General features: G+C 42.4%; 1 protein-coding gene across 1 annotated transcript in view; it reads left to right on the top strand.

Annotated features, from left to right (window-relative positions):
- Positions 1–1,265: 1,265 nt before the first annotated feature.
- LOC311115173 (serine/threonine-protein phosphatase 5-like) overlaps positions 1,266–17,838 on the top strand; it is a gene marked incomplete at its 5' end in the record, with an annotated part of 32,455 nt that continues 15,882 nt past the window's right edge. The window contains 5 exons of the mRNA XM_084190375.1: positions 1,266–1,371; positions 11,230–11,471; positions 14,166–14,313; positions 14,576–14,697; positions 15,869–15,934. Coding sequence (XP_084046501.1) covers positions 1,266–1,371; positions 11,230–11,471; positions 14,166–14,313; positions 14,576–14,697; positions 15,869–15,934 — 684 coding nt within the window. The remainder of the gene's footprint in view (positions 1,372–11,229; positions 11,472–14,165; positions 14,314–14,575; positions 14,698–15,868; positions 15,935–17,838) is intronic.

Below are 17,838 nucleotides of genomic sequence, written 5' to 3'. Positions count from 1 at the left end.
AGGGACAGGACAGGGGGAAGGGGGTAGAGGGGGTAAGGGACAGGGGGCAGGGGGTAGAAGGGGGTAAGGGACAGGACAGGGGGCAGGGAGTAGAAGGGGGTAAGGGACAGGGGGCAGGGAGTAGAAGGGGGTAAGGGACAGGACAGGGGGGAGGGGGTAGAGGGGGGTAAGGGACAGGGGGCAGGGAGTAGAAGGGGGTAAGGGACATGACAGGGGGCAGGGAGTAGAAGGGGGTAAGGGACATGACAGGAGGCAGGGAGTAGAAGGGGGTAAGGGACAGGACAGGGGGTAGAGGGGGGTAAGGGACAGGGGGAAGGGGGTAGAGGGGGGTAAGGGACAGGGGGCAGGGAGTAGTAGAGGGTAAGGGATAGGACAGGGGGAAGGGGGTAGAGGGGGGTAAGGGACAGGGGGAAGGGGGTAGAGGGGGGTAAGGGACAGGGTGCAGGGGGTAGAGGGGGGTAAGGGACAGGGGGCAGGGAGTAGTAGAGGGTAAGGGATAGGACAGGGGGAAGGGGGTAGAGGGGGGTAAGGGACAGGGGGAAGGGGGTAGAGGGGGGTAAGGGACAGGGGGAAGGGGGTAGAGGGGGGTAAGGGACAGGGGGAAGGGGGTAGTAGAGGGTAAGGGATAGGACAGGGGGAAGGGGGTAGAGGGGGGTAAGGGACAGGGGGAAGGGGGTAGAAGGGGGTAAGGACCAGGAAAGGGGGGTGAGGGTGTGGTTGCGGGTCCATTTCAGAGAGGCCTCTTCTATCACATGCAGATCTCTCTCTAAACCTAGACCCCCCCGCCTCAATCTGGTAAGGCTTCTCTTCTGCATAGCTCTGCTGCCACCTGGAGGTTGATTCACACTATTGCCCCCTGTTACTTAAAGCTTCTGTGATTCTGTATGGCCTAATAATGAACCAGCATAGGTTCTCTATACAGAACAGTAAAGGTTGTTGTTTTATTCTGAATTATCATGAAATGACAGACGGCTACAGTGGATGTGAAATTTGGCCAAGAAATTCCAATATATTCCTTCATTGTAGACTAATAACTTATTCTTTCAGTTTCACTTATTTAAAAAAAAAGAAAATTCTGCTTATTTCTGTTAAAACCTAGTGTCAATGGTTATTTATTTATTTTCAAATTAGGACAACTCTGCTACCCCCAGACAGTTCACGCTTCAGTGAAGCGATTGAAAACTGACTCCAGATCTGGGCTCAGTCGAAAAGTATAGTTTGCGACCTTAGGACTGCAACGTGCGCACTTTGCGACTGTACTGTCAATGGCGAACGATACGGCAACTTCCGCTAGCGGCAGCAGAGAGAAGATGGCGGAGGGAGATAAAAATGCAGAGAAACTCAAGGAGATGGCGAATAATTGTTTTAAAGGTAATATGACAACCCTGTAAAGTTGTTCTAGATCAACGTTATCTTTCAATCTATCTGGATAAAAGTCTGCAATGATCCAAATTCAGTGCCCTTCATATGGGCAACAACGGTGGATTTGTCTAGCACACATGAGCCGGTTGCTATGCTATCAGCTAGCTAGCAAACCGCTAACACACTCCGTGAAAACGTGCCTCACAGTCGTGTGCTTGTGTTGTCGTCGCAACTCGGGTCTTCTTAAAAAAAACAGAAACCGATCCATTTATATTCCGTGTAATATTGATAATTGTGATTATCCAGTATGTCGTAAGTAATCTTGATGACACCAACCACGATTCTTCTAGATGGCTTTTTACGCTGAACAAGTCGGTGTTGTCAGTATCACACTGGCGCGTTGCAGACAGGCCATGTCAAGTCATTCATTCGTTAGCTAGTTTACTGGTCGTTAGCAAATATGATTTCACTGTTTTGGTTTGATTTTGGCAATTTCACACCCGTCATCATATATTTTCCGTTTGAAAAGAGAAACCTGTCTCACACGATAAATCATAGTTTGCACACAATACCCTAAATGTCGTCGCTACTATAGTTAGCTTATTGGCTAACGTTAGTGACAAGGCCCCCAAATTGAGATGTCCCTACCCGAGGTAGAACAAAACACAATCATGTTTTTTCACATCCCTAATGTCTCCCATTTATGAAACGGATGGTTGTGTAAAAATATTTTCCATCAAAAGTGGTTAAATTGATAGACATTGTGACACACCCCCAGGTCACTCTACAGTGCGACCATTTTACTCGCATATGCGCCTAAATATCTTTATTTACGAGCGCCAGTGGTTTCTAACTTTAATATCTCAAATATTTTTCGTTGTGCTCCTAAATGACTCTGCGTGTGGACTTTTTTCCCAACTTAGGTGCACACATGCTCCTTGAGGAAAAAAAGGTCAGGGTATATCCCTTAATCAAAAAGTACAGAATAATGCCTGGCTGGAGGTGCGAAAGGCTGCAGAAGATCATTTAACTCAATATTGCAAGCTCTGATATTGCTAAAATGTGGAATACAAGTAGTTTGTTGTCTGTCCTACATACACAAACAAACAGCATTAGGATATATTAGTGCATATTTGAAATATAGACCTGTAAACATAGATTTCAACTGTGAGCGTTACTTTTTTGGTGGCTGATTTAATAGACAACTTTCAAGTAAAATTTGCTTCCATTCAGTGCTGTATGGTCCTGCATGACAAAAATGCATAAAGTTACACATGTTTTTGATGTTGTGGCTATTGTAATCAGCTCTAAGGAAAACAAGTGGGCTCAGACATCGGAATTATATTTTTTGTGGTCCAACGTTTTGTAACTTTAGCCCCTATTCTTGTAATTAGTCAGTGGCAACCACAGATTATCTTTGGGGGCCACCATGGATGTAGCCTCAAATCCAATATGACGTCCAAAATCCAAGATGGCAGCCATAGTACCATTTGATTGAGGTTAAATCACGTGTAAACATGGATTTAGGAGATTATACTCTTTTTTTCAGAATTGTGTGCAACACTCATGCCCATGAAGACTGTTTTGGTGTAATTTTATTCAATATCCAATATGGCCAACATGATTACAATCTAACACCTATAGATAAGATCTTCCTACCATGGAAAGGAAAATACCTGTGTGGAAACATCACCCTGATTAACTCTTTAGTCATACCCCAGTTTACCTGTTTGCTTATGGTCTTGCCTATACTTAGCAACCTGTTATTTAAATTAAATGAGCAAAATATATTAAATTTTATTTGGAATGGCAAGCCAGACAAAATTAAAAGGGCCTATTTATATAATGAATATGAATTTGGAGGGCGGAAATGATTAAATATTAAAGCATTAGACCTCTCACTAAAGGCGTCAGTCATACAGAAGTTATACTTAAATCCAAACTGGTTCTCTAGCAAATAAGTAAGAATGTCTCACCCCATGTTCAAGAATGGCCTTTTTCCCTTTATTCAGATTACAACCTCTCACTTTCGGTTATTTTGAAAATGAAATAATCTCCATAATATAGTTATTTTGAAAACAAGCAATAGAAGGTTGGTTGCAATTTCTGTTTAATCCACCAGAAAAGACAGAACAAATAATACAACAAATATTGTGGTTAAACTCAAATATACTAATTGATTTAAAAAAACTAAATCTTTTGATTAAATGTTTAAAAATGGTATAATCTTTGTAAATTATATCATAAATAGGACTGGTGGAGTTATGTCACACATGCAGCTAACAAAAATATATGGGAATGTCTGCTCTACCCAAAATTAACACCAACTAATTGCAGCATTACCGCAAAAATGGAAGAGGCAAGTGGAAGTGGGGAAAAAGTAAGGAATTTGTCTGTCTGCCCTGCATTAAAGACCAAAATCGGTTAAAGAAAATTGTGATAAATAAAAAAATATACCAGTTTAATTTAAGGACCAAAAAATGTACAGCTGTGCCATATAGATTGCAAAATAGTTGGGAAGAGATTTTCACATGGTTTATGAACTGATACGTAAAATGTCGCCAGATTCAAAGCTTAGAATTTTTCCATTTGAATTATTATACACAATTCTTACAACCAATAGAATGTTATATATATATATATATATATGGGGGATACAACCTTCCCAGCTCTGCAGATTTTGCTGCGAAGAGACAGCCATTAGCCCCCCGTGTAGCTCAGTTGGTAGAGCATGGCGTTTGCAACGCCAGGGTTGTGGGTTCGATTCCCACGGGGGGCCAGTATGAAAATGTATGCACTCACTAACTCCCAAGCAAGTCTGGGCCAATGAAATTGCAATTCGACCATGAAGGCCTGATTCACACAGTCTCCTCTGAACAGTTGATGTTGAGATGTGTCTGTTACTTGAACTCTGTGAAGCATTTATTTGGGCTGCAATTTCTGAGGCTGGTAACTCTAATGAACTTATCCTCTGCAGCAGAGGTAACTCTGGGTCTTCTATTCCTGTCGCGGTCCTCATGAGAGCCAGTTTCATCATAGCGCTTGATGGTTTTTGCGACTGCACTTGAAGAAACTTTCAAAGGTCTTGACATTCTCCGTATTGTCTGACCTTCATGTCTTAAAGTAATGATGTACTGTTGTTTCTCTTTGCCTATTTGATCTGTTCTTGCCATAATATGGACTGGATATTTTACCAAATAGGGCTATCTTCTGTATACCCCCCCCCCCCACCCCCCCACCTTGTCACAACACAACTGATTGGCTCAAACGCATTAAGAAGGCAAGAAATTACACAAATTAACTTTTAAGAAGGCACACCTGTTAATTGAAATGCATTCCAGGTGACTACCTCATGAAGCTGGTTGAGAGAATGCCAAGAGTGTGCAAAGCTGTCATCAAGCCAAAGGGTGGCTACTTTGAAGAATCTCAAATATAAAATATATTTTAATTTGTTTAACACGTTTTTGGTTACTACATGATTCCATATGTGTTATTTGATTGTTTTAATGTCTTCACTATTATTCTACAATGTAGAAAATAGTAAAAATAAAGAAAAACCCTGGAATGAGTAGAGCAGGGTTCTTCAATTCTGGTCCTGGAGGGCTGAAACACCTCTGTTTTTCATCCTCTCCTTCTAATCAGGGGCTAATTCAGACCTGGGACACCATGTGAGTGCAATTAACTACCAGGTAGAAATAAAAAACAGAAGTGTTTCGGCCCTCCAGGACCAGAATTGAAGAACCCTGGAGTAGAGGATAATTAACGTAGCAGGTTAGGAGAATTAGGTTAAAGTTAGGAAAATGGTTAGGGTTGGCTAAAATGCAGAAAATATCAACTTTTGATGTTAATTTGATAAAAGCTGTATCCCTTCTAGCCATGGCTTGGCCGGCCCGTCCCACTCCCCATTCCCGAAATGAAGAAATTATCAAATTGATGTTGGACAACTTCGATGTGTAAATAAGCAAAATTCATTAAGGCTGGTTCATTGAGAAAGAGCTTATTTTCCAATGCTCCTGTGGAATAAGGCCCGAGCCCATGCATTTATGAAAGCACTCGTTTCCAAAGCTCAAATGATATCTCTCTTAACATTTATTAACATCCAGTAGAACTGTAATGGTTATTGTAATTTGAACTGTCGTGACTCGTGTCGTGTGATATAAGTGGCTTATTGATATCAACACTGTTTCCTACTATAGACAGTTGGCTGTCTAGTGATTGATAACAACACTGTTTCCTACTATAGACAGTTGGCTGCCTGGTGATTGATAACAACACCGTTTCCTACTATAGACAGTTGGCTGTCTAGTGATTGATAACAACACTGTTTCCTACTATAGACAGTTGGCTGCCTAGTGATTGATATCAACACTGTTTCCTACTATAGACAGTTGGCTGCCTAGTGATTGATAACAACACTGTTTCCTACTATAGACAGTTATTTTTTATTTTTATTTTAGTCATTTAGCAGACGCTCTTATCCAGAGCGATTTACAGGATCAATTTGGATTAAGTGCCTTGCTCAAGGGCACATCGACAGATTTTTCACCTAGTCGGCTCGGGGATTAGAACCAGCAACCTTTCGGTTACTGGCACAACGCTCTTAACCACTAAGCTACCTGCCGCCCAGTTGGCTGTCTAATGATTACAACATTGTAACTCTATCCGATGTAATAAGTTGACAACAATGTTTCGTTTCCAAGTGCTACTGTATAAGCTCAACTGAAATGCACCAATTGCTCATGATGCACATCATTACTCTATCAATCCATTCCAAATCGTTATACTATACGTGACACAGGGGCAGCATATGTTGATCTTGCCTAGGGAGGCAGCAGAACTGCTGGGACCGGGTCTGACCAACACAATCATTTACTTGTGTTGGCGGCGGCAGACCTTGGCCTGCTCAAAGTGAGCCGCTGCTGTTGGGAAGTCAAAACTGTCCAACTCCTTGGAGCCGCTTGATGCACATCAGCCCCATTACTTTGTCCTCAAGAAGGAGCGTTTGGGAGGACGTCTTTACTCTGTTTTGGAGAACGAATCTCCTCTTGGCGGGCTAATGTCCCAGCAGCTTGAGGATTTATTATCCAATGAAGTATATTTCCCTTTGATGTTGGAGCACACTGACTGGTGCCATGCTGCTGTTGTTGCCAGCTAGCCATCATAAACTAGCTAGCTGGGAAGGGCTCATCAGGATGACTGAACCGAAATCCATTCGTTTCCACTCGACTTTCAGCTGCGCGACATATGTCATCAATTTGGGCACCCCACGGAGGATTTCACATTTAAATGCCCTTTTCCTGTAGTTTTCTTTCTTGTAATGGATGTTACTGTTTATCAGGGAGACACAAAGATGAAGTAAACTAATGTCATCGCTGAATTCATGTTATGGTTGCTATTTCATGCAGCCACGGAATAGAAAGGATCGAAACTAATGTTTTAAAGTTGAGATACTGCATCATTCACACAAAGTGGGACTGTAAAATGAGCCTGGGTGTGTGAGTATGCCTCCAGGACCAGTTGGCCTCATGTCTGGGTGTGTGAGTATGCCTCCAGGACCAGTTGGCCTCATGTCTGGGTGTGTGAGTATGCCTCCAGGACCAGTTGGCCTCATGTCTGGGTGTGTGAGTATGCCTCCAGGACCAGTTGGCCACATGTCTGGGTGTGTGAGTATGCCTCCAGGACCAGTTGGCCACATGTCTGGGTGTGTGAGTATGCCTCCAGGACCAGTTGGCCACATGTCTGGGTGTGTGAGTATGCCTCCAGGACCAGTTGGCCACATGTCTGGGTGTGTGAGTATGCCTCCAGGACCAGTTGGCCACATGTCCTCCAACAAATAAGACCAAGGACATCCAAAAATCCACCAGATTAACCGTTTCTAATGAAGCAACGCTGATACCAAATTCATTCTAGGGAGGAAAAACTCAACTTTTAGAACCCCAGTAAACGTTTAGATTGCTTAGAACCCCAGTAAATGTTTAGATTGCTTAGAACCCCAGTAAACGTTTAGATTGCTTAGAACCCCAGTAAATGTTAAGATTGCTTAGAACCCCAGTAAACGTTTAGATTGCTTAGAACCCCAGTAAACGTTTAGATTGCTTAGAACCCCAGTCAACGTTTAGATTGCTTAGAACCCCAGTCAACGTTTAGATTGCTTAGAACCCCAGTCAACGTTTAGATTGCTTAGAGCCCCAGTCAACGTTTAGATTGCTTAGAACCCCAGTAAACTGTTAGATTAGAACCCCAGGAAACCTTTATATTGCTTAGAACCCCAGTAAACTAACATCTGCTAACTGTGAAACATTTACAATATAATGAGCAGTTCACATGATCACATCAGTCCCTGAAAAGGGAGGGGGAAAGGCTCAGTTAATCAGATTCTGTTAATCTAAATGCAAATAACTCATCTGTGATTGACAGAATGCAGCTATTATTGCATGTTGACTAACCAATCGCAGTGAAATGAGATTAAATCTAGTCATGATCAGTTTCATATATTGCATTCAGTAGCGTAAGTGTAGTAGGTTGGCTTGATGGCAGCATTCATTGACGTTGTTGGTTGGCTAGCAAGCAAAACCTGACATTACACATCATTCCATTTTTTTGAAAACGTACGTTTTGAAGCCCACTGTGATGTATAACACTGCCAACCGGGCGAAATGGCGTGAAAGATGTCCCGTCATTATGTAGTCTCTCAAGCCAGACGGCTTACTTACTTCCACAATTTTTGAATGCTACAGGGTCTGGCTACGTGAGACTGCTAGCTAACGTGATAAACTCTGGTGTTTATCTAGCAAATTAAGTAATAACAGTATCAGTATTCTCCTGCAGTGTGTTTCCTGTAACTCAGGATACCAAGTCAATAGGTTGACGATACATTCTGGCTAGAAGATGGTTTAGTTATTGTCCAAGGCAAATCAGAGTTGTTGCACTGATTTGAAATAGCTAGCTAGCTACATGGCCACAACTCAATGTGCAAGTGTCTGCACATTGTCATATCAACCATCAAGTTTACGGGGCAATGGATGGAAAATATGTGAAAGGAGACGTCCATGCTGCTCCTCTCTTTCCATGACGGATGTGAGAAGATATCTAGTCACAGCAGAAACTTCAGGTGCAGTGCAGCCCCAAGAGTCTTTACTGTGGTTAAAACCCGATAGACAGCAGGCCTTATGATGGCTGCTACAGTACCCTGCTATAGTACCCTGGTACGCTACACTACTACACTACAGTACCCTGCTACACTACTACACTACAGTACCCTGCTACGCTACACTACAGTACCCTGCTACAGTACCCTGCTATAGTACCCTGGTACACTACTACACTACAGTACCCTGCTACAGTACCCTGCTACGCTACACTACAGTACCCTGCTACAGTACCCTGCTATAGTACCCTGGTACACTACTACACTACAGTACCCTGCTACAGTACCCTGCTATAGTACCCTGGTACACTACTACACTACAGTACCCTGCTACAGTACCCTGCTACGCTACACTACAGTACCCTGCTACAGTACCCCGCTATAGTACCCTGGTACACTACTACACTACAGTACCCTGGTACCCTACATTACTACACTATAGTACCCTGCAACAGTACCCTGGTACACTACTACACTACAGTACCCTGGTACGCTACACTACTACACTACAGTACCCTGCTACGCTACACTACAGTACCCTGCTACAGTAACCTGGTACACTACTACACTACAGTACCCTGGTACACTACACTACAGTACCCTGCTACGCTACACTACAGTACCCTGCTACAGTACCCTGCTATAGTACCCTGGTACACTACACTACAGTACCCTGCTACAGTACCCTGCTACAGTACCCTGCTATAGTACCCTGGTACACTACACTACAGTACCCTGCTACACTACACTACAGTACCCTGCTACAGTACCCTGCTATAGTACCCTGGTACACTACACTACAGTACCCTGCTACACTACACTACAGTACCCTGCTACAGTACCCTGCTATAGTACCCTGGTACACTACACTACAGTACCCTGCTACACTACACTACAGTACCCTGCTACAGTACCCTGCTATAGTACCCTGGTACACTACACTACAGTACCCTGCTACACTACACTACAGTACCCTGCTACACTACACTACAGTACCCTGCTACAGTACCCTGCTATAGTACCCTGGTACACTACACTACAGTACCCTGCTACACTACACTACAGTACCCTGCTACAGTACCCTGCTATAGTACCCTGGTACACTACACTACAGTACCCTGCTACACTACACTACAGTACCCTGCTACAGTACCCTGCTATAGTACCCTGGTACACTACACTACAGTACCCTGCTACACTACACTACAGTACCCTGCTACACTACACTACAGTACCCTGCTACAGTACCCTGCTATAGTACCCTGGTACACTACACTACAGTACCCTGCTACACTACAGTACCCTGCTACAGTACCCTGCTATAGTACCCTGGTACACTACACTACAGTACCCTGCTACAGTACCCTGCTACAGTACCCTGCTATAGTACCCTGGTACACTACACTACAGTACCCTGCTACACTACACTACAGTACCCTGCTACACTACACTACAGTACCCTGCTACAGTACCCTGCTATAGTACCCTGGTACACTACACTACAGTACCCTGGTACACTACACTACAGTACCCTGCTACAGTACCCTGCTATAGTACCCTGGTACACTACACTACAGTACCCTGCTACACTACACTACAGTACCCTGCTACAGTACCCTGCTATAGTACCCTGGTACACTACACTACAGTACCCTGCTACACTACACTACAGTACCCTGCTACAGTACCCTGCTATAGTACCCTGGTACACTACACTACAGTACCCTGCTACGCTACACTACAGTACCCTGCTACAGTACCCTGCTATAGTACCCTGGTACACTACTACACTACAGTACCCTGCTACAGTACCCTGCTATAGTACCCTGGTACACTACTACACTACAGTACCCTGCTACAGTACCCTGCTACACTACACTACAGTACCCTGCTACAGTACCCTGCTATAGTACCCTGGTACACTACTACACTACAGTACCCTGCTACGCTACACTACAGTACCCTGCTACAGTACCCCGCTATAGTACACTGGTACACTACTACACTACAGTACCCTGCTACAGTACCCTGATACCCTACACTACTACACTACACTGGTACACTACACTGGTAGTGTAGAGTTTCCACGGGGTAGCTAGTTACTGTAGTAGCATACCACTGTTATCCTGCTATGGATCCCATCAGTGTGTTGTAGGATTGCACTTGAAATCTAGGAGAATGTAACACTTCCATATCACAGCAACACAGTGCTAAGATAACACTTCATCAATGAGCCAACCAATCCACCCGCTAAGGGAAAGACACTTCCTACTGTGTGGGTTTGTCTTACAGTGGTACACATTATAGTGCAGCCTTTGAACCTTGTGGTTTTATGACTTTGCTCAATACAGCCATTGACAACTCCACTCCGTGGGTTTTCATTGAGAAGTTGAGTAGCCCGTTCCTTGTTGGGCATTAAGCCAATAAATGCATATTATTGAAGATAATGAGTGACTAGGGGAAGTCCACTTTAGCCTTGTTAGTTGTCAGCCTGAGAAAGCGGCCCATCAGGCTTCAGGCTTCTGGTTCAGTGGAACTGATTCTGATCTAAATGAATGTGATGTTGTTTTCTAGAGAAATACTATGACCATGAATGTGATGTTTTCTAAAGAAAGACTATGACAATGAATGTGATGTTGTTTTCTAGAGAAATACTATGACCATGAATGTGATGTTTTCTAGAGAAATACTATGACAATGAATGTGATGTTGTTTTCTAGAGAAAGACTATGACAATGCGATCAAATACTACACGGAGGCGTTGGAGCTCAACCCGGCCAGCGCCATCTACTTCTCCAACCGCAGCCTGGCGTACCTGCGGACAGAATGCTATGGCTACGCCCTGGCCGACGCCACCAAGTGTCTGGAGATCGACAAGAACTACATCAAGGGCTACTACCGCCGAGCCACATCCAACATGTCCCTGGGAAAGTTCAAGGCTGCACTCAAAGACTACGAGACGGTAAGACCGGACACGGTTAGACGAGAGTTAAAGGTACACTCAGCAAGATGACAGGATAGGAGGCTTCAAGGTACACTCAGCAAGATGACAGGAGAGGAGGCTTCAAGGTACACTTAGGATGATGACAGGAGAGGAGGCTTCGAGGTGCTCTTAGGATGATGACAGGAGAGGAGGCTTCAAGGTGCTCTTAGGATGATGACAGGAGAGGAGGCTTCAAGGTGCTCTTAGGAGGATGACAGGAGAGGAGGCTTCGAGGTGCTCTTAGGATGATGACAGGAGAGGAGGCCTCAAGGTACACTTAGGAGGATGACATCATTGTAAATCCCCAGGTGGTATATTTACTGTAGTGGCTACATTGTCCAATATAATTGTTCCAAAACATTTCCATTTTAATCCTTTAGCCACGATGGAGAGTGGTGACATGTTAGTCTTGACGCATACAAATCCAATGTCCAGAGTTTGATTCAAGTCGAAAAATAATAATACATTTATTTGTCGTTCTTCTGGATACAAAAATGTATAGGATTCTACCAAAATGAATTGTGATCATTAAACTAAAGAAACAAACAGCAGGGTGGACATGGTCTGGTACGGTCAAAAGACTGTGCGCTGCCATTCCGGCCACTCCCATTAGGCCTTGGAGCGTGTATTCCTTTTTAATTGTATTCTCCATTGGCCTGTAGATGGGGTACACACACTTGACAGCGGATCAATGGCAAACACACAAACAACAGAAATGCATCATGAATTGGAAACATGCAAATATACAATATTTACCTATTTGGCTCTGACAGTTACAGTATGGAACACAGATCTTAAAGACTACCAACAAAATACAGATTGGAGAAGATTCTGGAATAATATCCCAATGAATATCCCCTGTGAATCATCAACTAATTACACTACAAATTAATTTCCAGATTTTATTTGACTCTAAATTGTCTGTTGTGTTCTCAAATAAATATTGGAACCTACATTGCACATGTGGGACTGCCCCAGTGTGAACACGTTTTGGTTACAGGTTGCCAGGTCTGTGTCAAGTATAGTTGGTGCTGCCATTCCCCATCTCCCTAATATTTTATTGTTGAACAATTACTCTTCATTGACTCTCACAGTACCCCAGAAACGAGTATAGTTGTACGGATTGACTCCGGCAAAAATAATGTTGGTGACCAGATGGAAACCTCCACATAAGCTCAGTTGTTGTAGTAGTAGTAGTAGTAGTAGTAGTAGCAGCAGTAGTAGTAGTAGTAGTGGAGGTGGTGGTGGTGGTGGTGGTGGTGGTGGCGGCACCGAGGGGCGCAGTGGTCTAAGGCGCTGCATCGCAGTGCTAGCTGTGCCACTAGAGATCCTGGTTCGAATCTAGGCTCTGTCGTAGCCGGCCGCGACCGGGAGACTCATGGGGCGGCGCACAATTGACCCAGCGTCGTCCAGGGTAGGGGAGGGAATGGCTGGCAGGGATGTACCTCAGTTGGTAGAGCATGGCGTTTGCAACGCCAGGGTTGTGGGTTTGATTCCCACGGGGGGCCAGTATGAAAAATAAAATAAAAAATAATGTATGCACTCACTAACTGTAAGTCGCTCTGGATAAGAGTGTCTGCTAAATGACTAAAATGTAAATGTGAATGTAGTAGTAGTAAGATGAGGACAGAAAAATGTAAAATGTAAATGTAAGTGGAGAATGTGGGCGTGTCACAAGGGAGGAGCCAATAATGGGGGCGTCTTCACAGTTTAGAAAGTCGCCCTGTTTGAGATGATGTCATCTTGCAGAGGTCTCTACCTTGACAGTGTGATAACTAGGCAGCCATTTACTGCCAGGGCTAGATTCTGTTTTAATTGTGGTCAGTTCAGTAAATCGATCAAAGGTTTAATCCATCAATGAAATATTCCATCAAATATACATTTTGGTCAGTGGAAAAAGGTAATTTAAAAACGGCTGGTCTTCGTTCCATGTTGACATAAACACCCTAAAGCTCTGGCAACATGGAGCTCTGCTGGCTGACTGGCTGGCTGGCTGGCTGACTGGCTGGCTGGCTGACTGGCTGGCTCGCTGGCTGACTGGCTGGCTGGCTCGCTGGCTGACTGTGCCACATCACTGACAGTGATAGCTGCCTGTCTGTCACTGAGACAAATTTAGAGCATTGGTGTCATGGACATATTGCTCCACACAGATGCAACCGCCTCTATTGGAGGCTATCACTGAAGCCTTAGTGAGAGGAGAGAAGCATTAACGATTTCTAGAAATCAAAACGGTTTGTATTAATTTACTACCAAATCTACTACTAAAATCTTTTACTTTGCATTTTGGACTGACCCTTATGTTATGTAACTCACCATGGTACTGACCCATATGTTATGTAACTCACCATGGTACTGACCCATATGTTATGTAACTCACCATGGTACTGACCCATATGTTATGTAACTCACCATGGTACTGACCCATATGTTATGTAACTCACCGTGGTACTGACCCATATGTTATGTAACTCACCGTGGTACTGACCCATATGTTATGTAACTCACCATGGTACTGACCCATATGTTATGTAACTCACCGTGGTACTGACCCATATGTCATGTAACTCACCATGGTACTGACCCATATGTAGTACTGGTACCAGCATAGTGTTTAAATGTGAGACTGACCCTAGGCCTGGCCCTGTGTGTTTCTGCCTGGTGTTGTGGGGTTAGGTAGTGCGGGTGCGACCCAACGATAAGGACGCTAAGATGAAATACCAGGAGTGCAACAAGATCGTGAAACAGAAAGCCTTCGAGAGAGCCATCGCCAGTGACGAGATCAAGAAATCGGTCGTAGACTCCCTAGACATCGAAAACATGAGTGAGTAGTTTGTCATTTTTATATTTTAGGATTCATTACTTTTTAAAATCTTTTTGGTTATAACTGTTTTAAAAAAGTATGGATTTTATATCATTTGAATGTCTAAATAAAGGGCTACTGCCTCTATACATCATGGTGCTTTAGAAATGGAAGATCTTCAAGGCTGAGTTAACAAGGCTGAGTTACTGTAAAGCACCTGGTGACAAATGTTGCTGTAAAATGGGCTGTATACATTTGGTTGGTTGATTGTGCCACCATGTAGTGATCGAGGACGAGTACACAGGACCGAAGCTGGAAGAAGGGAAGGTGACGATGACGTTCATGAAAGAGATGATGGAGTGCTTCAAAGACCAGAAGAAACTGCACAGAAAGTGTGCCTATCAGGTACACCTATAATAATACTGTAATATTAGTGTACTTAGCAGGTACACCTATAATAATACTGTCATATTAGTGTACTTATCAGGTACACCTATAATAATACTATAATATTAGTGTACTTATCAGGTACACCTATAATAATACTATAATATTAGTGTACTTATCAGGTACACCTATAATAATACTGTAATATTAGTGTACTTATCAGGTACACCTATAATAATACTATAATATTAGTGTACTTATCAGGTACACCTATAATAATACTATAATATTAGTGTACTTATCAGGTACACCTATAATAATACTGTCATATTAGTGTACTTATCAGGTACACCTATAATAATACTATAATATTAGTGTACTTATCAGGTACACCTATAATAATACTGTAATATTAGTGTACTTATCAGGTACACCTATAATAATACTATAATATTAGTGTACTTATCAGGTACACCTATAATACTATAATATGAGTGTACTTATCAGGTACACCTATAATAATACTGTAATATTAGTGTACTTATCAGGTACACCTATAATAATACTATAATATTAGTGTACTTATCAGGTACACCTATAATAATACTGTAATATTAGTGTACTTATCAGGTACACCTATAATAATACTATAATATTAGTGTACTTATCAGGTACACCTATAATAATACTATAATATTAGTGTACTTATCAGGTACACCTATAATAATACTGTAATATTAGTGTACTTATCAGGTACACCTATAATAATACTATAATATTAGTGTACTTATCAGGTACACCTATAATAATACTGTCATATTAGTGTACTTATCAGGTACACCTATAATAATACTGTAATATTAGTGTACTTATCAGGTACACCTATAATAATACTATAATATTATAGTACTTAGCAGGTACACCTATAATAATACTGTAATATTATAGTACTTAGCAGGTACACCTATAATACTGTAACTTTATAGTACTTAGCAGGTACACCTATAATACTGTAACTTTATAGTACTTAGCAGGTACACCTATAATACTGTAATTGTATAGTTCTTATCCGGTACACCTATAATACTGTATTATTAGTGTACGAATCAGGTAAACCTAACCTTATGCATCAGCTTGAAACCTTATGTAACCCTGTATTTGTGTTGACTAATAAATTGTCTCCTTTTAGATTCTGATCCAAGTCAAAGAACTCTTATCCAAACTGCCCAGTCTAATTGAGATCACATTAAAAGAGGTGAGACATCCGTGATGTATGTTGACTTCCTGGTATTGCTCTTCATCCTGTCCAGTCCTCCAATTGTCAGCTTTGTATTTGTATTGATTATGGATCCCCATTCCTGGGGTCCGGCAAAATGAAGGCAGTTATACAATTTTAAAAACATTACAATACATTCATTACAGAATTCACAACACACTAAGTGTGTGCGCTCAGGCCCATACTCCACTACCACATATCTACAACACAAAATCCATGTGTACGTGTGTGTATGTTATTGTGTGTGTCTGCATGTGTCTGTGCCTATGTTTGTGTTGCTTCACAGTCCCCGTTGTTCCATAATGTGTATTTTTATCTGTTTTTTTTTATCTGATTCTACTGCTTGCATCAGTTACCTGATGTGGAATAGAGTTCCATGTAGTCATGGCTCTATGTAGTACTGTGCACCTCCTATAGTCTGTTCTGGACTTGGGGACTGTGAAGAGACCTCTGGTGGCATGGCTTGCGGGGTATGCATGGGTGTCCGAGCTGTGTGCTAGTAGTTTAAACAGACAGCTCGGTGCATTCAACATGTCAATACCTCTTACAAAAACAAGTAGTGATGAAGTCAATCTCTTCTTTACTTTGAGCCAGGAGAGATTGACATGCATATTATTGTTTGCTCTCTGTGTACATCCAAGGGCCAGCCGTGCTGCCCTGTTTTGAGCCCTCTTTGTGGCACCTGACCACACGATTGAACAGTAGTCCAGGTGCGACAAAACTAGAGCCTGTAGGACCTGCCTTGTTGATAGTGCTGTTAAGAAGGTAGAGTAGCGCTTTATTATGGACAGACTTCTCCCCATCTTAGCTACTGTTGAATCAATATGTTTTAACCATGACAGTTTACAATCCAGGGTTACTCCAAGCAGTTTAGTTACCTCAACTTGCTCAATTTCCACATTATTCATTACAAGATTTAGTTGAGGTTTAGTGTTTAGTGAATGATTTGTGCCAAATACAATCAATGCTTTTAGTTTTATAAATATTTAGGACTAACTTATTCCTTGCCACCCATTCTGAAACTAACTGCAGCTCTTTGTTAAGTGTTGCAGTCATTTCAGTTGCTGTAGTAGCTGACGTGTATATTGTTGAGTCATCCGCATACATAGACACTCTGGCTTTACTCAGTCTGTGGCATGTCGTTAGTAAAGATTGAATAAAGTAAGGGGCCTAGACAGCTGCCCTGGGGAACTCCTGATTCTACCTGGATTATGTTGGAGGCTTCCATTAAAGAACACCCTTTGTTCTGTTAGACAGGTAACTCTTTATCCACAATATAGCACAGGGTGTAAAGCCATAACGCATACGTTTTTTCCAGCAGCAGACTATGATCGATAATGTCCAAAGACTCACTGAAGTCTATTAAAACAGCCCCAGCAATCTTTTTATCATCAATTTCTCAGCCAATCATCAGTCATTTGTGTAAGTGCTGTGCTTGTTGAATGTCCTTCCCTATAAGTGTTCTGAAAGTCTGTTGTCAATTTGTTTACTGTAAAATAGCATTGTATCTGGTCAAACAATTTTTTCAGGCTGATTGGTTGACTATTTGAGCCAGTAAAGGGGGCTTTACTATTCTTAGGTAGCGGAATGACTTTTGCTTCCCTCCAGGCCAGAGGGCACACACTTTCTAGTAGGCTTAAATTGAAGATATGGCAAATAGGATTGGCAATATCGTACGCTATTATCCCCAGTAATTTTCCTTCCAAGTTGTCAGACCAAAGTGGCACGTCATTGTTCATAGACAACAATAATTTTTTCACCTCTTCCACACTCACTTTACGGAATTCAAAAGTACAATTCTTGTCTTTCATAATTTGGGCAGATATACTTGGATGTGTAGTGTCAGCGTTTGTTGCTGGCATGTCATGCCTAAGTTTGCTAGT

The sequence above is a fragment of the Coregonus lavaretus genome, assembly GCF_964263955.1.
Source record: "Coregonus lavaretus genome assembly, contig: HAP1_SCAFFOLD_268, whole genome shotgun sequence".
NCBI lineage: Eukaryota > Metazoa > Chordata > Actinopteri > Salmoniformes > Salmonidae > Coregonus > Coregonus lavaretus.
This window is presented reverse-complemented; position numbering and strand designations above follow the sequence as displayed.